At 39.8% G+C, this 22,449-nt stretch overlaps 2 protein-coding genes across 2 annotated transcripts; one reads left to right on the top strand and one right to left on the bottom strand.

Moving 5' to 3' along the window:
• Positions 1–64: 64 nt before the first annotated feature.
• Positions 65–8,918, top strand: LOC141435868 (RNA-binding protein 28). The gene is made up of 10 exons (XM_074098702.1): positions 65–548; positions 794–1,033; positions 1,974–2,147; positions 2,480–2,675; positions 3,491–3,668; positions 4,784–4,943; positions 5,860–5,965; positions 6,450–6,614; positions 7,932–8,031; positions 8,329–8,918. Exons 1-10 carry the CDS (start codon positions 164–166, stop codon positions 8,884–8,886), a joined length of 2,262 nt encoding a protein of 753 aa, XP_073954803.1. The 5' UTR covers positions 65–163; the 3' UTR covers positions 8,887–8,918.
• A 2,452-nt stretch (positions 8,919–11,370) lies between these two features.
• On the bottom strand, positions 11,371–22,054 carry LOC141435862 (uncharacterized). The gene is made up of 9 exons (XM_074098687.1): positions 22,001–22,054; positions 20,964–21,118; positions 18,609–18,746; positions 15,385–16,137; positions 14,960–15,139; positions 14,529–14,853; positions 14,242–14,433; positions 12,861–13,009; positions 11,371–11,862 (listed from the first exon to the last, which is right to left on the bottom strand). The coding sequence occupies exons 1-8, from the start codon at positions 22,052–22,054 to the stop codon at positions 12,869–12,871; spliced, it is 1,938 nt and encodes a 645-aa protein (XP_073954788.1). The 3' UTR covers positions 11,371–11,862; positions 12,861–12,868.
• Between the last annotated feature and the right edge of the window lie 395 nt (positions 22,055–22,449).

The following is a 22,449-nucleotide window of genomic DNA, read 5'->3' as shown; positions in this document are numbered from 1 at the left end:
GTAGCCCTGCAGAAAATAGGGTTCTACACATATTAGTAATCTGTGGCAGCAGCGCAAGCAGGAAGCGATACATTCATTCAACATTATTTTTTTAGACATTTGTTTGACATATTATAAAGAGGTTAAGTTTTCGTTTGAGCACACGTGAATTTAATTGCCAAAAATGTCTGAGGATGAGAATGAGAATAGTAAATTCAAAGATGGTGTCAACAGAAACGCCAGGCTGATAGTCCGGAACATATCTTTTAAGGCTACAGAGGAATCCTTGAGGGAGCACTTCAGTTCATACGGAAACGTAGAAGAGGTGAAACTCTTGAAGAAACCTGATGGTAAACTGGTGGGATGTGGTTTTGTGCACTTCACTCATGTGCCGATGGCTAACAAGGCCATCGCTGCCACTAATAAGAAGCCATTCCTGGGCCGCCCGATTTTCGTTTCGTGGGCGGTCCAAAAAGACAAATATGGTGAAAAGAAACAGGGTCCTGAACATGAGCCCTGGAAAAAGTTCAACGATGGTGGGTCTAATGAAGACACTAATAATGTAAAAGGTATGGCATAGTCTTAGTATTGCCGATATGTGTGCGTTACAGTATGGAATTTCACAAAGAATACTGGACGGTTCAAGTTGAGGCGGCGCCGATCCGGTGCCGAGTGGCTATGTGTGCGACAACCTGTATGGTGGAGGGATGATGACCTAATAACAAGTGTCACCTTTCGCCAGTCATGACATATATGATTAGCTTTTATTTTACTACATCCTAATACCTTCTAATCAATAATGTTTTTTTTGCAGAAACAAAAATGAAAGATCAACCCAGGATAAACCGCAATGCTAGACTCATAGTCCGAAATGTCTCCTTCAAGGCAACTGAGGAGTCTCTAAAAGAGCACTTTGCACCATATGGAGATATCCTCGAGGTTAAACTGCTGAAGAAGCCTGACGGCCAGCTGGTTGGCTGTGCCTTTGTGCATTACAAAAATATACCAATGGCTAAGAAGGCACTATTGAATACCAATATGAAACCATTCTTGGGTAAATATACTACAGTCTTAAGCGGCAATTACACTGCGTCATTCACCTAATGGCCGAATTTGTTTCAAACTACTTTGGCGAACAAACATTGTCTTTACATTAGTCTGTCCGTCTACTGCGGCAGCCATATTATGGCGGTGGCAGCTGTCGCTCGCCGAATGTGGCCGACTACCATATTCTTTACACTTTTTCGGTAGCCGCATGCAGCATGCGGCGAATGACTCAGTGTAATTGCCAGTGTAATATCTACTTCCATGTATACTTAGACTAATTACGCGTGAGCAACTCAGTCTTTCGCTAATCGAGGCCACGCAAAATCCTTAAAATTAGGATTAAGGACTCACTTTAATTATTGTAAAATGCTTTTTGTTCTTTTGCTTGAAATAAACAGCTTAAATTTTTTATTTTTTTTTGCCTTTTAATTGTTTATTCTGCTTCAAAGTGTCCTAAACTAGTGGTTCCTAATGTAGCACTTATTTAAAAACTATGTGAGGATTTTAGGAGGATGGGATGGAACCATTTCTTTCTTGAACCGTTTCTTGCCGGATTCTTCTCAACAGAGGTTTTTTCCAAACCGGTCGTAGATTTTTTTGACATTCATAAGTGCTTGTTATAGCCTAAATTGAATAAAGATATTTTTACTTTGACTTTGACATGTTGTCTGCTCACCATAGCACTAAAATATGTATTTTTTAATAAAAAAAAATTGTATGTATTCTTAAAATGGTAGCTATCAACTTACTTTACCAATAATTTATCGCTAAGTGGCATCTATGTACTACTAGTCTGTATGACACAACAAGTGTTTTTTACTAACGGGAAACCATATAAATACAAAAAGCAGGTAAAAAAAAATATTTGTTTGTAAAAATGTTAATAAATGTTGATGACCCATTTGCTAGTTAATCTCTTTTTATAAAAATTCAATTTCTTCTTACAGGTCGTCCTATATCTGTGGATTGGGCTGTGGCCAAAGATAAGTATATGCAGTTTGTGGTGAACAAGCAGATTGAATTAGAGAATAAAGTAAAGAAAGAAGATTCTGACAGTGATTATGATGATAATAAACCTCCGATTATCATCTCTGGTGATGATCTAAAACAGGAGGTCAAAAGTAAGTCAAAAATAAAACTTTTAGCCATAAATTTAACCTTTACATACAAATTAATGTTGATTGTAAAAATTGTCTTGATTTCTAGATCTCTCACACTCACTAGACACACTCACTAACAGTCATAATAACAGTCCCATTCTTAGTAGTAGTCACTCTTACATACTCATTACTTAGTAGTGTATTGAGACTGTTATAATAAGTAGTTACATATGCTTATTGAATAATTTTTCATATTTTAATAGATACATAGGTTGATCAAAGATAATAAATCAAATTCTGATGTGGAAGTTGTGATATATCAGTCACTATTTTATTTTACATTATTTTTATAGGTGAATCTGATGAGGAATCAGCTGATTCAGATGATGACTCTAAGGGTGATGAAGACAGTGATGAGAAAGACGAAGATGATGAGGATGATGAAGAAAATGATAGTGGGGAAGAAAATGATGATGAGGAAGAAATGGATCATGATGATGACGAAATGGATAATCAAAGTGAAACTAGCACAATTGCTGAAAGGAAACGGTAAAGTTTCTATTTTAATATAAAACAGTTTATTATGTCTTACATTTTGAATTCTTCAATTGCTAACAGGATCAAATCCAGGACTTTTGTAGCTGCAAAGCTTCGTAGCTGGGCTGGATAGCTGGCCAATACAGTCATCTATTTGACTAAACTAAATGGTTTTTCATTGAAGAAACCCAAACCACCAACTGAACACTAAGCAAACAACTAACCATCAGTAGCAATAAATTTGAGATGGGTAAATCCTTAAGTGGATCTGAATCCCTTATTGACTCCTTTCAAATCTTATTGACTCCGAGGAGTAATTAACTCTAACCAACCTAATGGATCGAGCGATTCGCGATCGGCGATTCAGCACGCACTTCAATTTCGTTCAATCACGTTGGATCGGATCGGATATGTGCCGTCCCGCTCACGCTAATAGCATTTATTACGAGAGGAAGAGGGCTAGCTAGCATGATACCAATTTCAGAGCCGCTACCTGGAGCCGGTTCGCCAGTAGTAAGTATATCCGAAGTGACTCACAGATTCAAAAGAGTCATTAGGACGAATCGGTACTTCAGCAGTCAGCACCTCGGATCCGGATCGGTTGTACCTCGGTACCGAACCATTTCGGATCGGCCATAGACAAACTAATAATTGCTCAAAAGAACCGGAGTCAATAAAAGAGTCTGAGTCAATAAGCGGATTCGGTACCAACACCGGAGCTGGATTTAGTGAATCAGATCCCTTCTCGGAGTCGAGATTACCCATGTCTAGAATAAACCCAGATTAATTTTACGTTTATAAATATTTTTTAATGTTATCACTTACAGGATACAACTGAACGACGCAGAAGACGGCTGCACGGTCTTCGTAACCAACATCCCGTTCAGCATAGACAACGATTTGCTGAAGGAGTTCGTGGAACGGACCGGGCCCGTCAAATACGCGCTGGTCTGCGTCGACAGAATGACTGAGCACTCCAAGGGATCGGGATTTGTCAAGTTTGAGGTAAATAAAAGTAAAAATTACCGCAGGATCAGTTGTGCGTGTCTGTCACAGCCATTTTGCTCTGAATCTACTAGGCCAAATCAGGTGAAATTTGGTAGGATGATGTAATCCTATGACCCAAACACAGATGTGCAAAGTAAATAAATATTTTTTTTTTTAAATAAGGGTAATTTTCGGGGGACAAATGAGCAAATTAAAAATTATTATTATTATTATTAAAATTGAACATCCCCCCCCCTGATCTCCGAAACTACTGAGCCTAATATTTTGAAAAAAAAATACAAAAATTTGTTGCTTCTAGAGATTACAGGAAAACTTAGAAGAATTCTATCAAAAATAATGTGGTAAACTCAATAAAATACGTTCACGGAAAATATTTCACTAAAACACTACTAGATAGCGCTAGTAGTTGTTAACTCGCATCTTACTGTGAGATGTGATATTTCGTATTAATTTAAAAAGTATAAAGTCCAGAAAGTACTCACAACTATGCGCTAAATACAAATTTGTTGCGCTGGCTGTAGAGACTGGGCTCGTGGTCGTCTCAAACAAAGATACTGTGCAAGGTTGTCCACAAGGTTGGTCCATGCCACTGGTGATCTCAGGGCTGGCTCCTACTTTACCCAACGGCTAAGTCTCGCGATCCAGCGTGGCAATGCTGCCAGTATCCTGGGATCCTTGCCGCGGGTCAACTGCGATTCAAATTCAAATTCAAAAATATTTTATTCGGACTTTGTATACTTGTGTATACTTTTTATTTTAAAATTAGTTTTATTCTCCTACTTTTTAATTAATATTTGTAACTTAATGTGTTAAATTTTTAGTTGCTATTTTCTTAGTTTAGTTATGATGTATACTGTGTTAGTTTAGGTTAGATTAGCATAAATAATTTACATAAGAGGTAATAAAATTTAAAAAGCACTGTATAAATATATAAAAAATATAGGAAAACATTTGACTTTGGCATTGTAGGGAACCCTCTCCACGCGAGTTCACCTCGCACTTGGCCGGTTTTCCTAAATGACACATCTTTTTTTACCCGTGTATGCCAATATTTTAAACTTTAAATTATATTACATTGATCTTCATTTTAATTTAAAATTTCGTATCCATAGCACAAAGAAGACGCCGCCCGTTTCCTCTCGCTGCCGGGCGAGGAGTTGCGTTTGGAGGGACAGATTCTACAGCCGCGGCCGGCGCTCAAGCGGGAAAATCTGCAGAAGGCCAGCAAACAGCCCAAAGACAACCGGAACCTGTATCTGGTCAAGGAGGGAGGTATGGAAGATTTTTTCTTAAAAAATGTCCGTAAAAGTTGATATTATTCTCAGCGAAAATTTAAAAATTAAATGAGATTTCCGGCTTGCCAACTCGACAACAATGTCACATACAAATTCCATTTTTCTCGAGTTACAAACTTTTTAAGAAGTTAAAACGGGCATGTAAATATTGGGATAAATTGTATACAGCTAACTCAAATGGCCGGTATCAGTTATTTTTTGAGAGAGAGAGAGAGAGAGAAATTTATTTACACATATACGATACACATAAAAATACATTAGATGGAAAGAATAAAAATAACATCGAATAGTTATTGGAATAAAATTAAATGTCATATTATAATAATATAATGTCTTAAAATTTCGTGATTTTCACTCATAGTCAAAATACCACGCACAGGACTTATTCACTCGTCTACTCGTGACCACGGCCACTGTTATGTTGCCGAAACGTCGAGGTAAATATTACTCATCTGTGTTAGCCTGTGCGTGGAATTTTGTCATAGTATATTTCTAGAAAAAGGTTATTCTAATTTAGTTGTTTTCCTTCACCATTTTTGAGAAAAGCTTTATATTATTGCGAAGCCAGCAATTGCTATTCCAGCCGAGACTAATATAACTCGCAAGCTCGTCCGTTCAGTACTCATACTCAGTCAACAATTGCCTACTTCCATCCAATGTAACAACAGTAATCTACTATAAAAAACTCTTCTTCTAAGTCGCTACACTCTTGACAGAGTGGCCGTTGTGCTCGTCGACGGTGGTACAGTCATCAGCATTAATATTTGCCAAAGCAGAGCGTGCAAAAATATCTGACACGTCCTTCCGGCCCTAGAAATAAGAGTCGTATCAGATTATGCACGCTTGTTGTGTGAGATATTGGTGCTGGTAACTGTACAAGTGTTTTGTTGCAGTGGTCGTGGCCGGCACGAAGGCAGCTGTGGGCGTCTCCGCATCGGATATGAGCAAGCGGTTGGCGCTCGAGCGGAGCAAGACGCAAATGCTAAAGAATTTGAACAGGTGGGTATTTTTAACCTCCGACGCAAAAGAGTACGCTATTTACCTCTTAGGCCATTTCAAACCTACTCATCAAGGAATAAGTTTGAAAATTAAACATATGTGTAATGTATTTCTATACTTTTTCGTACGTAACTGGATGGCGATTTCAGGAACAAAAGCAGGTTAGGGATTGTATAGATACATGAGCTCACTTCAAAATGTTTCAACTATACAACAATACAATACAATACAAATATTCTTTATTGCACCACCTACCACCACCACCACCACCACCATACTTACATAGACAGATAGACATAAAAAATAAGATTTCCAGACTTTTCGTACTGGTTGATCTATAAGAGCTACCTTCCTTCATGCCAAATTCCAAGTTTCTATACAGGACAATCGGAAGTACCCTATAAGTTTCTTTAAAAAAAAAAACAGCAAAAATGTATTAAAAACGGGCTTTGTTCAACAAAAACCTTAAATTTTGAACTTACAGATTCGTCTCCCGTTACCGGCTGGTCGTCTCCAACCTGCCAACCCACTTCGACGACAACAAGCTGCGACGCATATGTGTGTCGGCGGCGGGTGCGCGCGCCGCCATCACAGAGTGCCGCGTCATGCGGGATCTGAGGGCACTCGTCGGCACTGACGGAAAGCACCCGTGAGTAACACGCCCCATACTACGAAGTGCAAATTTAGAACTACGTATTTTGCCGTCCCACTTACGCTAATATTATTTAATACGAAAGTGAGAGGGACGGTACGATACGAACTTCGAATTTCGTAGTAGCCCCCCTGCTTCTTAGAGTTCACACGTGAATGACGTCACACCTTGGAGGAAAGGTAGTCTAGTGCTCCGCGACCTTATGATAGCTACGTCTATGCAACAAATGTGTGCTCAACGGATATACTCCGAATAAATAAAGTTCGGGATCTAACATCTCTTCCACCTCCACACTGTGAGAGCACATACATCACACAAACCGAACTATCAACACCACCGCACTGCGCTGATGCGTTTCGAACTTAATCAGAGTTCATTATCAGAGCATGTCCAAATGTCAGAACGTCCAGGTGTCACATTGTCCATTGTCAAAAGTTCGAAGGTTATAATGCCTTAATGTCGGATAGTCCATATGTCCGAGAGTTCGGGTGTCACATTGTCCATTGTCAAAAAGTTTGAAGGTTATAATGCCCTAATGTCGGATAGTCCATATCTCTGAGAGTCCAGGTGTCGAATAGTCCATATCTCTGAGAGTCCAGGTGTCACATTGTCCATTGTCAAAAAGTTCGAAGGTTATAATGCCCTAATGTCGGATAGTCCATATGTCCGAGAGTCCAGGGGTCTCATTCTAATTTGGTTTTATTTACACCTATTGCAATCGAATTGTTTTCGACTCGATCGCCTTTACTATCAAGTCAATAAGAGCTGCCACCACGTAGACAATACGATAACAATATGGAAAGAGACAATGTAGAATGAGGCCCCAGTCCATCTGCATGACTGGATCAGCTGGTCAATTCTTGTCGACTCGACACGACATGTACGAAGCATCATAGATGCATCTGGATCTTACTGAGAATGGGCCTCAGGGTGTTAGATAATAGACTGAAAATAATGCAGCTGAGCAATCTAACTCTCTAATCTATTTCAGTTATATTTATCATTTAGTTGTGTTAGTCATATTTTTATACAATGAGACATTATGGGATTCAGGCCTTCAGAACTAGGACGTTTAATCCTTCGGACTTTTTGACGCTAAGACTTTCAGACACTAGGATGTTTCATCCTTCGGACTTTTTGACCATGGACTTTTTGACGCTAGGACTTTTAGACACTAGGACGTTTCATCCTTCGGACTTTTTGACCATGGACAATGTGACACCTGGACTTTCTGACATTTGGACATGTATGCCCCTAAAGGGTTTTTTATCCTTTTAACAGGTTCCTGGCTTTTATTTTGATTGAATATTTCAGATCAAAAGGCTACGGGTTCGTCATGTTCATGCGGCACGAGGACGCTCTGGCGTGCCTCAGGAAACTGAACAATAACCCAGAAATCTTCGACAAGAACAACGTAAGTTTTTTTATCGGGATGAAAAGTGGCCTATAACACTTTAATTTCTAGGAGATACATAGTTTTTCTAGTCGTTTGAGTAAGTCCGAGTGATACTCAATTAAGAATCCTTTAAATACTTTTACAAGGGTGTTCTGGTCAGTTGCATTTATTAACTTGCCGAAACATTTGAAATTATCCAGATTCACTTCTGGAGACTTATTATTCGGCTGAATACTACGCCATAGACTGTTTAGTCGCTCAAACTATAACGTGTTATAACAAAACGTTTATTACATTATATTTTTTACTTTATAGAGACCAATTGTATCCTTCTCGATAGAAGATCGGACCGCCCTAAATGCCAGAAAGAAGAGGCTAGAGAAATCCATAGCCAACAATCCTCTAGCCAACAAAGAAGACGATAGCCAAAACAAGAAGCGTAACAGGAAACGAAAGCTACCAACACAACCGGACGAGAGCTACGTCAAAAAAGGAAAGTTCGACAAGAAGGTTAACAAAAACCAGAACCAAAATGACAAAAAACAAAACGGCTTTGGTGGCAATCGGAAACGTAACAGAAGTCAGGAAGATACAGGTAAGTTTGTAAGGAAACCAAGGGTCGATGAAGAATTAGAATATTCCGGTTTGACGGCCAAAGAGGGAGCGCAGCACAAGATGAGAAATGCGCATAAACTGAGAACGCAAGCAGAAATACACAGACAAAATGTAAAGATGGAGAAAAAGAAGAGCGGAAAGTCGTGGAAGTTAAAGATGGCGGCGAAAGAGAGAGTGAAACAGCCTAAGCAGAAGATAAACAAGAATCCAAATAAGAAGAGGAGTAGGCCCAGGCCTAATAAACATAACATTAGATAATTTATGTCAATCAATAAATGTTATCTTGTAAACAGACTGTTTTATTCATATGTACAGTCAGCATCAAATATATTGTAGCGGCGGCCAAAATGGTCAAATACTTCGGCACGTGATATGAAATACATGGCGTGCCGAAGTATTTGAACCCTGGCTGCTACAATATATTATCGATATTTGATGCTGACTATACTGGATACTATGTTATCTCGAAAATTAGGCTGTGTCCACTGGAGCGGGGCGAGAGGTAATGAAGAGCGGAGTTTATAAATGGCTCATTGGGTATGTTGAAGGCGTTATTAAAGCCTGCGGCACGTAAGAGAAAGTGAAACTGCGCGAAAAAAAGCATTGTTGGGGGAGGGGGGGCACATACCTAGAAATTAACAGTCAGCACTAGTTACGTGCCGCGGACTGTACTTAATGAGGGCTAAAATACAGGCGAAGTATCGCTGAATGGTGGTAGTATCGTGAGGTTTTTTTGAAGTTATGGTATTGCTTGCAATGGCTCCTTTAGTTATTAACCAATAGCAAGCAAGACCGTAACGTCAAAAAAACCTCACGATACTAAAGCCATCTAGCGATATTTCGCCTGTCTTACTTTTATTTTATTGTTATGTTTTTTTAACAAATAAAAAACGGCTGTTGGATTTATTGTAATTAACTTTTATTTATCAAATATTTCTAAGGAGCACGTACAGCTTATGTCTACATTCTAGCATATAAAGGTAAATAGTAAACATGAGAGAACACTCCTAAACAAAAAAGGATGATTTAACATAGTTTCAGAGTATCAATACTTATATACTTTTCTATTTAGATAAAAATAATAGAAACATGCGAGCAAAATAAATCTAAAAAGTAGGACATTTTTTTAATTTTTTTATCACAAGTTGTCAATTTCAAATAAACGAGCTTTTGACACCAATTTAATGTAATAAATAGGTTATTGAACCTTCATTCACACGTAGATTCATTCTAAATGACATCGTAAGTGTATTTGCGAGTACCCATTTCACGAAGCTACAAGTTTAACCTTTTGTACCACTATTCGCGATGGAAAGCAATTTATCAACTTTTTGTTTTGTCTAATGGACGCCAGAGGCTGCGATAACAAATAACGTTAATAGATTAATCTAAACGTCCATGACCAACCTATACTATCGTCATTTACCAAAGTGTAATGTGTGTATGTACAATCAACCAAAAAAATCTACATATTGTAGAAAACAAGTCAAAGTCAAAGCAAATAAATAAATATTTCATATATTTCATTTCATTTCAAAGTCAAAATACAGGCCATATCTGAACATATTATAGAAAACTTATGATATGCATGTAGATAAAGTTATGTATGCGGCTATACATAATTAGGTATTAAAACACTCGTGTGATCTTATTATGACCAAACTCTTACTTTAATGCCTCTCATTATGCACCAGCCACATAAATAACTATTATTCTGACGTAAGAACTGTCACAAAAAATGGCAGAGCACTTAATTGGCCAACTACTTGAGTGTCTCTTGGATTAGATGAAGATCTCAAAAATACTTATTTCATTAATTGACAAGTCGTTTTTTACTTTTCGTTCGCGTCTGCTGACTGTACAAATCAGATTTTACAAATAATCTAAGTAAACTACGATGGAGAATTGAAGCTTAGACTACACTTGCATCTAGTGCTAAAGATAAATTGCAGTGATATCAAAAACTTACGGTACTGTGCCTAATAGCTCGATCTTAGACGTATTCATCCCAGGTATATTATAAGTCTTACACAAAGGCACTGACTAACCATTTCACTCCATATAAACCGACTTTAATGTCTAACTAGGCGTTCCCAAACCTCAAATACAATGATCAGAACCCATATATTAACTGTTAGGCATATTGATAAATTCGCAAAATCGAACGAACCCAAGGTTTTATAAAAATAGTAATGTAGAAAAAAATATATAAAGCGAAATCCATTTCATACTTTAACAATGATTCAACGATTACAAATAAACGTCACAGGATTCTACAATAGACGTATAAGTTATTATAATAGGTCCGCAAATTTAAAAAGAGCGCTCAAAAAGAGTCAAAGGGCACATAGAATTCTCCCGTCTCGCCTCCTACCTCAAATTTGGCCCAAAAATCGACCACTGCACAGGTATAGTCAGCGCTCTTTTTTATCTAATGGACAACTTAACTTTTTTTTTACAACACAACACAACGGCATACGTACAAAATTGACTAATTCTAAATACAATTGAAAATTATTATATATTTAGATTGCATTTTCTCGAGCGTTGGTGTTATTTTTAGTGCATAGTAAAAAGTAGAAATTCAATGAGACGTCAAGTAACTATCACATAACTGACGTAAACCATACAGTGGAAACAGTTTTGCACGATGTTTTTATTTAATTTTATCGTTGGACTCCACCTATCAGTCGCTCATTAGCTAACATTGCGCACTAAATAAAAGAGTTCTTATCTTTTATGACACCCTGTGTAGATTCAATTGTTTGAGGTTAAATAGAGTGATTTTATGTAAAACAAAGGCATAATGACGTTTACATTTTCTTTGATTTACAACAAATGTCATGAAATTTTTATATTTAGTGCCTTTACGATAAAAAAAAAACAATCAAAGCTAATTTTCAAGATTAAAACTCTAAAATAGAAAGTTGTATTTCTTCACTTGAGCTGTGTAGAAATACTTTTTTTTCACTCCTCACGCAGTAAAACTTACAGCTAGAAAAAAGAAAAAAAATGACTTGGAACATAACAACATTACAGTGCCTATTAAAAAGTCCTATGTACTGTCCCTTAGGTAAAATTAAAATATCAGTTGTGTGTAGAACGCTGGTCAAATGCGGCTGCTTCATTGTGTGTCACACAAATCTGTGGTGTTAAGTTCCTAGTCAATGGGGTCTAACGATTTTCATGTATTATTTCTTCTTTTTTTTAAATTTGTTGACGTCATCACAGTTCCTGAAAAGGAAAAGGCCGGTTGTAAATAAAACAAATAAATAATTAGCTAATAAAAAAAAACCATCGACGTTCGGAGAGTGATGATTTGTACGAGCTTATGAAATTTTAATCTTACAGTCGATAGAAAATTATGGATATGCGTATTCGAACGCGTAATCCTTCAATTGAAATTCCGGGTTTTTACTAAAATTTCACGGGAATTCCTTAAAATTACATTGCGGTTCTCATTGACGTTGCATAAAACAATATTGTTCTCGGGTCTTGGATGTTTAAGTATGTATTTATCTATTATAAGTATGTTTATCCGTTGCCTAGTGTCCATAGTACAAGTTTTGCTTAGTTTGGGGGTTTGGGACTAGGTCAATGAGGGCTATCGTTTTTTGTCTGACTAGATGGCGCACTGTTGTGTGAGGTTTTAAGTAAGGCTTTCAGAGTCTGTTATTACGGGCGTGAAAACAAAGTTTAGATAAAAATCCTATTTAATACACCTTAAAGCCGTACCATAAAAATATCGAGCATGCCACAGTGTGGCATAGTCCCCGTTTTGTTCGGTAAAAAGGGAGGACAAAGGTTTCCGAAAGACAAAACTGTCTCAAAACACAGACATTTGCCATAATTAATTTCAGATATTGCAAAATATTCACAAAATTATTCTAATTATAAATAAACCCGCGTAGCTCACCCAAAAACTATGAGATTTGACATTTCGGAGACCTCACGCTACACTAGCGCCTCTAGTGGCGAATTCATACGCGACAGCCCTCATTGGTGTCACATATTTATTTATTTATTATTATTTATTCATTAAATGCTCATATAAAAAAAGTATGAGCACGAATATGCTCAGCAGTTGTGAGTTAGACATTTTATCCCTAACCAGTGGGAAAAACGAGATAAAAAGCATTATTATTCCAAACGTCCAGCTGTCGATGCCGCAGGACGTCCAACAGCGAACGTCCTGCGGCTGATATAATGATGATTGATGAAGGTAGTCTCACCGGTCCAGTTATAGCCGCACGCGCATCTTTTCGGGCTGCGAGACGAGCCCGTACTTGTCGAGGTGCTGGTAGAGCGCGGCCAGGTACTCTTGCGGGTGGTGGCTGTAGTGCTGCACGTGCGGAGACTTGTCCCAGCACTTCCACGTGCACTGTACGTACAATCGTAACGTTAAGCTAGTCATAACTAGTCTTATTCATCATCAAAACAAAAAAAAAACAAAAAGCAAACACAAATAAAACAAAAAAGAAATACACGATTTTGTGTGTCCACGCAAAAGTGAAACTGACTCAGCATAATGCTGAGGCGTTGGACGCCTGCAGCGCTGACATTCTGTCAGAACCGTCTGTGACTCACGGAACATCTCTAATAGAAACTAGGGATGTTATGGAGCTCCGTATACGTAACCGCAACTGTCGGATATCCGAAATTAAAAACCATCGGTAACGTAACCGTAACCGAATTTGATATAAAAAAATTCGGATAGTTTCGGAAAGGGACGGAGTCTAAATGCGACATGTTGTGACAGGTTTTTGTATGTATTTGCCCTGCGGAGCCGACAGATCAACCGCGCGCGTCCTGTGTAACTATTGTTTATTATTTCTATTGCTTAGTCGTAACTTACGACTCGTAACTAAAGGCTGACCAGAATTATAAAAAACCTCGCCATATTGCGGAAAACTAATAGAACTAATTTCTTGCACTGGTAACAATAAATTCAAATGTCATCTGTCTATTGCTGTCAAAGTTTAACGTTGTTTGCGCGTCATATTTTAAAGTGTTATTTTGTGTTTTTGTGCCTTAAAATGCCGAAGATTATCCATAGCCTTGGAAGGAGAATAATTCACAATCTATAAAAGTATTAGTCATAGAAAAAGTCTGCAGGATTAGAAAATATTCCTTTAAATAACATCACCGACACTGTTGTCAATATGACTGGTAGGTACCGTATAGTAAGTGTATAGAATGTTGCCATATAAAACGTAGAAGTGCTGCCCTGGCGTCAGGTTTTTTACATTCCTGGTCAGCCTATACGAGTATTACAATAAAGTAAAATCATTTATATTCCTATTTGTATTTTACTTTTACACTTTAAAAAAATCTAATATCCGTAATCAAAACTATCGGATAATCTGTAATAATTTAATATCTGTAACCGTAACCGGTATTATGTTTGACATACGTATATCCGTATCCACATCCGAAATGTTATATCCATAAGATCCCTGGTAGAAACAGCTGAGCGGATGAACAGAAACTAACAAATAATCGAAAACGACATAAAAATCTAGTCAATTAAAAAAAATGTGCCCACAAAAATGAGGCGGTTTAAACGTTCGAATAATCGCCGAAGGACATGGTTAATGGGTCATAACAAGTTACCTTGGTCCCCATCTCTCGCCAGCTGTCGTGCACGGCCCTGTTGGAGCGCTCGGCGCCGACGGGTCGCTCTTTGGACAGCAGGAACAGCGCGGGCGCGCGGCACGTGTTAGTGTGGAACATGGTTAATGGGTCATAACAAGTTACCTTGGTCCCCATCTCTCGCCAGCTGTCGTGCACGGCCCTGTTGGAGCGCTCGGCGCCGACGGGTCACTCTTGGACAGCAGGAACAGCGCGGGCGCGCGGCACGTGTTAGTGTGGAACATGGTTAATGGGTCATAACAAGTTACCTTGGTCCCCATCTCTCGCCAGCTGTCGTGCACGGCCCTGTTGGAGCGCTCGTCGCCCACGGGGTCGCTCTTGGACAGCAGGAACAGCGCGGGCGCGCGGCACGTGTTAGTGTGGAACATGGTTAATGGGTCATAACAAGTTACCTTGGTCCCCATCTCTCGCCAGCTGTCGTGCACGGCCCTGTTGGAGCGCTCGGCGCCGACGGGGTCGCTCTTGGACAGCAGGAACAGCGCGGGCGCGCGGCACGTGTTAGTGTGGAACATGGTTAATGGGTCATAACAAGTTACCTTGGTCCCCATCTCTCGCCAGCTGTCGTGCACGGCCCTGTTGGAGCGCTCGGCGCCGACGGGGTCGCTCTTGGACAGCAGGAACAGCGCGGGCGCGCGGCACGTGTTAGTGTGGAACATGGTAATGGGTCATAACAAGTTACCTTGGTCCCCATCTCTCGCCAGCTGTCGTGCACGGCCCTGTTGGAGCGCTCGGCGCCGACGGGGTCGCTCTTGGACAGCAGGAACAGCGCGGGGCGCGGCACGTGTTAGTGTGGAACATGGTTAATGGGTCATAAACAGTTACCTTGGTCCCCATCTCTCGCCAGCTGTCGTGCACGGCCCTGTTGGAGCGCTCGGCGCCGACGGGGTCGCTCTTGGACAGCAGGAACAGCGCGGCGCGCGGCACGTGTTAGTGTGGAACATGGTTAATGGGTCATAACAAGTTACCTTGGTCCCCATCTTCGCCAGCTGTCGTGCACGGCCCTGTTGGAGCGCTCGGCGCCGACGGGGTCGTCTTGGACAGCAGGAACAGCGCGGGCGCGCGCACGTGTTAGTGTGGAACATGTAATGGGTCATAACAAGTTACCTTGGTCCCCATCTCTCGCCAGCTGTCGTGCACGGCCCTGTTGGAGCGCTCGGCGCCGACGGGGTCGCTCTTGGACAGCAGGAACAGCGCGGGCGCGCGGCACGTGTTAGTGTGGAACATGGTAATGGGTCATAACAAGTTACCTTGGTCCCCATCTCTCGCCAGCTGTCGTGCACGGCCCTGTTGGAGCGCTCGGCGCCGACGGGGTCGCTCTTGGACAGCAGGAACAGCGCGGGCGCGCGGCACGTGTTAGTGTGGAACATGGTTAATGGGTCATAACAAGTTACCTTGGTCCCCATCTCTCGCCAGCTGTCGTGCACGGCCCTGTTGGAGCGCTCGGCGCCGACGGGGTCGCTCTTGGACAGCAGGAACAGCGCGGGCGCGCGGCACGTGTTAGTGTGGAACATGGTTAATGGGTCATAACAAGTTACCTTGGTCCCCATCTCTCGCCAGCTGTCGTGCACGGCCCTGTTGGAGCGCTCGGCGCCGACGGGGTCGCTCTTGGACAGCAGGAACAGCGCGGGCGCGCGGCACGTGTTAGTGTGGAACATGGTTAATGGGTCATAACAAGTTACCTTGGTCCCCATCTCTCGCCAGCTGTCGTGCACGGCCCTGTTGGAGCGCTCGGCGCCGACGGGGTCGCTCTTGGACAGCAGGAACAGCGCGGGCGCGCGGCACGGGTTAGTGTGGAACATCTGCGACGACCGGATGTAGTGGCGGGGCGCTGCGGGCTGGGAAGCCTTCATGTGGTATCTGGAACAGTTAGCGTTTTTTAAGGCTCCGTAGCCAAAATGAACCCTTATAGTTTCGCCATGTCTGTCTGTCTGTACGTCCGTCCGCGGCTTTGCTCAGGGACTATCAATGCAAGAAAGCTGTAATTTTGCACGAATATATATGTAAACTATGCCGACAAAATGGTACAATAAAAAATTCAAAAATAAGTACTTTTAGAGTACAACCTCCCATAGACGTAAATGGGGGGTGATTTTATTTTTCTCATCCTATCTTGTAGTGTGGGGTATCGTTAGATAAGTCTTTTAAAACCATTAGGGGGTTGCTAAAATGGTTTTTCGATTCAGTGATGTGTTTGCAAAATATTCAATTGTATAGTGCACATTTTCATTAAAATCGAGCCCCCCCCCCTCTAAAATCTAAACCGGTGGGTGAAAAATTTTGAAAAAATTTAGGATGGTATTAAGTATATCAATCTTACAAGGAAAAAGCAACCTAAGGTATATAATAAACCTAAACTTGGATATTCCGTACATAATACGAAATCCTTAGCAAAATATTCCTTATTTTTTTCGTAATGGCTACGGAACCCTATTTCGGGCGTGTCCGACACGCTCTTGGCCGGTTTTTTGCTAGCCTGTTAGAGTTCCACTGCTGAGCAAAGGCCTCTTTTCGCCACTCGTCCCTATCGAGTGCATGCTCCTGCCACTCTATTTGATATGCGTCCAAGTCGTCCCGCTATCCCCTTCGGTCGGTCTCTGTTACGATGGCCATCCCACGGAACCCAATGGATACTAATTTGGGCCCATCGCTGTGGGTGCATGCGGCAGACGTGACCAGCCCAGTCCCACAGGATTTATTGACATGCGAAATATTTCTAGATGGCGCTAGTGTCGAGTGGTCCGTTTGACGTTACAGTTTTGTCTGTGATTATTATTTAGTTACAGATAGTTCAACACAGTTGTGCGCGCGGCCCTATGTGTGCGTGCGCTTGTAAATATACAACTTTCACGTGACGCGGCAGTCGTCGTCCGAGCAAGACGTGTTCTTATCGCTTTACCCACACATAGGGCCGCGCGCACAACTGAGTTGAACTATCTGTACTAGAGTTTACCCGCGGCTTCGCACGCGTAAACTATGCGATCTGGTAGTTACAATTGAATTAGTTACAAAATTCCTGTGGGAAATCCCAAAATTTATATCGTAATCTTCATTGAGGTGTTGTGTTAAGAACAACTATCCCGTGGGAATATTGGAATAAAAGTAGCCTATGTGTTATTACAGACATCCAGCTATCTACATGCCAAATTTCATGACTCTAAGCCCAGCGTAATCTGGCGCGCGGCAGTGAATGGGTAAAAAGCTTTACAGACCAATGCAGGATAATGAATATATCTCTGAATGGCAACACTGGCATAGATAATAGATCGCTTTTTTTTGGCTCGAAATTCGAACTTGTGATTTTATTTTGCTTAATATAAAAAATGTACACACCCAATGTCATATTTTCTCAAGCTTTTCTCGATTCCCAGGGTCAAAGAATCGAATTGCTTTAAAATTCCAGAGAAATATTGCGTTGTTTGGGAGAAAAGTGTCAAAATGGTGTTTTAGAGCGCCATCCTGCTCTGTCTCGTTTTTTTTTGTCCCGTTCTGGCGGTTCACTTTTATATTATAGATTTAAACCAATATGGACTTGAATTATTCGGAGTTATAATCGTTAGTAACAAAGCTTTGATTAGTGATTGTTGTTTATTATTAATTTTTAAGAAAATAATCTTCAGATTTCCAATAATATGAATGAATTGAAATTTTATGCGAACCTTCGTGCATCCATCAGGTCACATTATACTCGTATTACAGTAAAGATATTTTTATGTTGCTAAGTCAATTTTCGACTGCATAAGACGTTTATAGGTCAAACATGATGCGTGAATCACATAATCCAAATAAATACACTTATCATTTTATCATGTGCTTAGCATCATATGATAAAAATGGAAAATATATCTTATCTGTTGGATTTATTATTATCTGCACGTTTTCTTTTATCAACATCAACTTTGATTACAAGCAGAAAAAACCGGTCAACTGCAAGTCGGACTCGCGCACTGAGAGCTCCGTAAAAATTATAATTTGTTTAGTATTTTTTTTTAAACTAAATGTCATTTTTACACAGAGGGTGTTACTTTGAATCCAGAGCGGAGCGAGCGATTCAAAGTACGCCCGCCCTACTTTTTAGAGATTGTTATAGGTTGATATTTTGATATTTAGCAAACCGTTGCTACTCGAAATACTCGTAACTTCGTTGACTTTTTTTAAAATGGTTTTTTTTAAATTTGGCATAATTGTTCTATTTAGTACTTTTTACCTCGATATTCCCACGGGATTTTTGTTAAAATCAACGAAATTTAAATTCAACTGCTAAATATAGATCATGCGTGCGAAGTCGCGGGTAAACACTGGTATTGTCTAAATCTAAAGGGGTCACTCACTCCATATAGGTCTTCAACGTTTTCTGCATGATCTGGTTCTTGGGGAACACGGCCTTGGGCACGCCGATGGAGATCTCGCTGATGTCGGCGGCCGAGTCCCACACCTGAGCCGCCACGCGGTCCAGCACCGGCTGGTAACTGGAACAAACGATTTAGGGCCATAACAATACAATGACCCTTTATTGACCATCAACACAAAGTAAGCAGTACAGAAAACACAGGTATATCCTACTACCGCCCAGCGTGCTTTAAACAGGACTTATTTTAAATTGATATCGAACTCTCTTTTATAAGTAAGTGACAAAGTTTCATGTTCATGCATGAAGGTAGATATACTTAGTTAAGATTGGCTTTAGTTTTGTAACTAAAGGACCCCATACATCCTGTATTTTTTTTTATGTAATTTTTTCGTTAATTTTATAACTGCAGTTTTTAAGTAAGTATTTTATTTGTAATTATTTTATTTATTTTGAAAAAATTACTTTCTGCCGAGTTCGTTGCGGCGAAAGCGCTGGTAATTGGAAAAAAATGACGTATACACGGGGATTTTTAATCGGTGATCAGGAATAACAAAAAGCGATAAAGAAAGAAAGAAAAGTTATTCAGTATGACCGACTGAATAAATTTTCCCATGGGACCAATACGAAAATCGGGAACAAACCCTGATTTCATTCATTGAGGCTGGTGAGGTGCTGAGGTTTTCTATGAAATAGCTGATTTTTTTACCCCGATTTTGTTATTGGTCCCATGGGAACAGTTGTTCAGTATGACCGTCCTTATCGCTTTTTGTTATTCCTGATCACCGATTAAAAATCACCGTGTAGAATTGCGGTGCAGCCTAATTACAGAATAAACGATTTGATTCGTCCTGACGAGTACTTTGGTAACCAGGGGATAAAGTACAGTCAGCAAAAAAAAACTTATATTAGAAGAATTTTAAGAAAAACTTTTACTGAACTGTTTAAGGAACCCTTCATGTACGAGTCCAACTCGCACTTGACCAATTTTTTTTTAATGCGAACTTTCCGCAGAATAAAAAAAATAAGTTTCAATTTCGAGGCAGATTTTCATTACTATTTTAATAATAAGAAAGCTACAATGTGTCTCTAATCGACAATTAAGAATATTAAAATAGATCATAACAGTAATTCATGTACCCACTTTACAATTTCTCGGAATATTATCCTATATCGCGTATGAAGTCGCGGGCAAAAGAAACGCGTAATAGGTACTTTAACGTTTTCTAAAATTCCACCCCTGAATCAGCGAAACAGGGTTTCAAAGTTGGTACGATACGAATTATAATTAATTATATATGTACTTGATTTTTGAACCCCAAATTTAACGCGAGCGAAGCCGCGGGCAAAAGCTAGTAAATAAATAAACGAACAGGGCAAGTTAATTAAAAGCCTGTAAAAAAACATATGATGCCTATTTATTCCCCTTATGGGATAAGTTCGCCTTTGTACATCTGGACTCTGGACCTTTGGACATTATATACCCCTGAACGTCTAGAAAAACTAAACTGATTATAAACCTTGTGCAAGGTCCGCCCGGATTGCTACCACCATCTTGCTCACTAATCCTGCCGTGAAGCAGCAGTGCTTGCACTGTTGTGTTTCGGCGTGGAGAGTAAGACAGCCGGAGAAATTACTGGCATTTGAGGTATCCCATCTTAGGCCTCTAGGTTGGCAACGCATCTGCAATACCCCTGGTCTTGCAGATGTTTATGGGCGGTGGTGATCTCTTACCATCAGGAGACCCACTTGCTCGTTTGCCATCCAGTCGAATAATAAATTCAAATAGCGAACCTACTGTGTTAAAAATAAAGTAGTAAAGTAGTTGGAGTAGTTTTTGTTTTACTTTATTATATAATTTATTCTTTTTTTTTTGGGATTTTTGAAATTTTTTTTAATAGTATAAGTAACTGTTTTTTATATTATAATTATGATTAATGTTTTTTTTTGTATATGATTATGTTATTGCTATTATGTATTTTTATGTGCATCGAATAAACTTCTAAATTGTATTTAATTAAAAATAAAGTTGTGTTAAATACTTGTGATGTATACATATCATTTAATAATATTGTAATTCTGTTTAAAAAAAAAAATCCTCGTTGAGTTTCTTGCCGGATTCTTCTCAACAGAGGTTTTTCCGAACCGGTGGTAGTTTTTTTTTTGACAGTCATAAGTGCTTGTTATAGCCTAAATTGAATAAAGATATTTTGACTTTGACTTGGAATAAATAAATAAATAAAAACAGAATGTAACGCTACTTCATCGCAGGAAACTGCAGACGAAGTTGGGGCCAAAAGCTAATAATATAAAAAACCTCATAGTACATAATACTCACGTTTTAGGGTCCTTCAACGCGTGCACACAGACCTCGCCCCACAAGTAGCCGGCCACAGAGAACCCGTGCACGCACAGGCTGCTGTAAGTGTCGTTCACGTCATGAACTTGAGGACATCCCCCGCCACCAGCTGGCAACCAATGCCATAATGTTAACTTCTTATCATACTTCCTACTATTGTGCGATGATCCAGGGCGCAGGACGACTTACCCCAGTAGCCATCTAGGCGCCCCGGGCAAGTCTTACATTTGGTGCTCATTTAGATACGACAAGCGACAAAATTAATTTTAGTTGATCTGGCGCGGCGGCCCTGTAGTAGTACCTGGCGCCCCGGTCGCTCTTTCAAAAGCCAGCACTGCCTGGTCGGATCGCCAGAAATATAATACTTAATAATAAAAATATTCACGCGAAACGAAGCCAGGAGTAAAGACTAGTTGCAAAATAAAGAACCTGTCAAGAGCGAATCAGATTCGCTTTAAGAGAGTAGCGAAAAAAGCGTCTGAATAATTAATTGACCAGAAATATGTAATTTTTTTTCTTTGGAAATTTTTTGAAGACTGTAACACTGTAAGGGTCGGAAGACAAAATATACTTAGCATTAGTCAATGAACTAAAATAATCCTTGCTCACGCGACTTTACGATAGCTAAGCTTATCAAAATATGCGTGTTCATGCAGTTCCTCCACCTCCACACTGTAAGAACACACACAAATCACACAAACCATCTATCCACCACACCACACTAACTGACGCGTTCGAATCAACAGAGTTCATCCTCAAGTGACACAACGTAACCATGCTACCAGTTGTTAGAACTAAACGAACCACAACCACCGTTTTAAACTTGTCACTGTAACTCCCCAAGTACCCACATACGTTATGAAACAAAAACAAAAACTACCCAAAATATTAATAAAATTTTTTAACCGTCCTTCAAAACTACCTTGATTTTTTATTTATTTACGTAAGGCATGTTTATTAACTACCATTGCTAATTAGATCCAAGCCGTAGCAAAGGGAGATGAAACTAAATTTACCTGCTCATTAATAATAGACCCCGATAACTGTTGTTCTAAATTATCTCCATGCATTCTAAAACATCGAGACGAAACCCTTGCCAAAATGTAATTATACGAATCGGAGTCCGGATAAAGAATGATTGTTCCACAAAATGTTTGGCAAAATCGACTTATCAGGAAGCCATTCCTATATGCGAAACATGCTCTTATAAATCTAGCATTAAACTGCGTCTGTCTGACCAACAATACTTTACTGCAGTCATTACAAGTGAGTTGTATACACCCGATTAGTTCCTTTATCTACCTTCTCTTTGTGTTACAAAGTTAAAGTACAAAGAGTTGTTAGTCTAAAGGCTACTTAACATTGTTTGATTTTAAAATACCAACAATCTATCAGACAAACGACCAACGTATGAAATGCTACACCTATATCTGTTAGAAAGACTGCGATGGTAAAGCGTAAAGCA

The sequence above is a fragment of the Choristoneura fumiferana genome, chromosome 15, assembly GCF_025370935.1.
Source record: "Choristoneura fumiferana chromosome 15, NRCan_CFum_1, whole genome shotgun sequence".
Lineage (NCBI taxonomy): Eukaryota > Metazoa > Arthropoda > Insecta > Lepidoptera > Tortricidae > Choristoneura > Choristoneura fumiferana.
The sequence above is the reverse complement of the archived record's forward strand: the minus strand, read 5'-3'. Positions and strand labels throughout refer to the sequence as shown.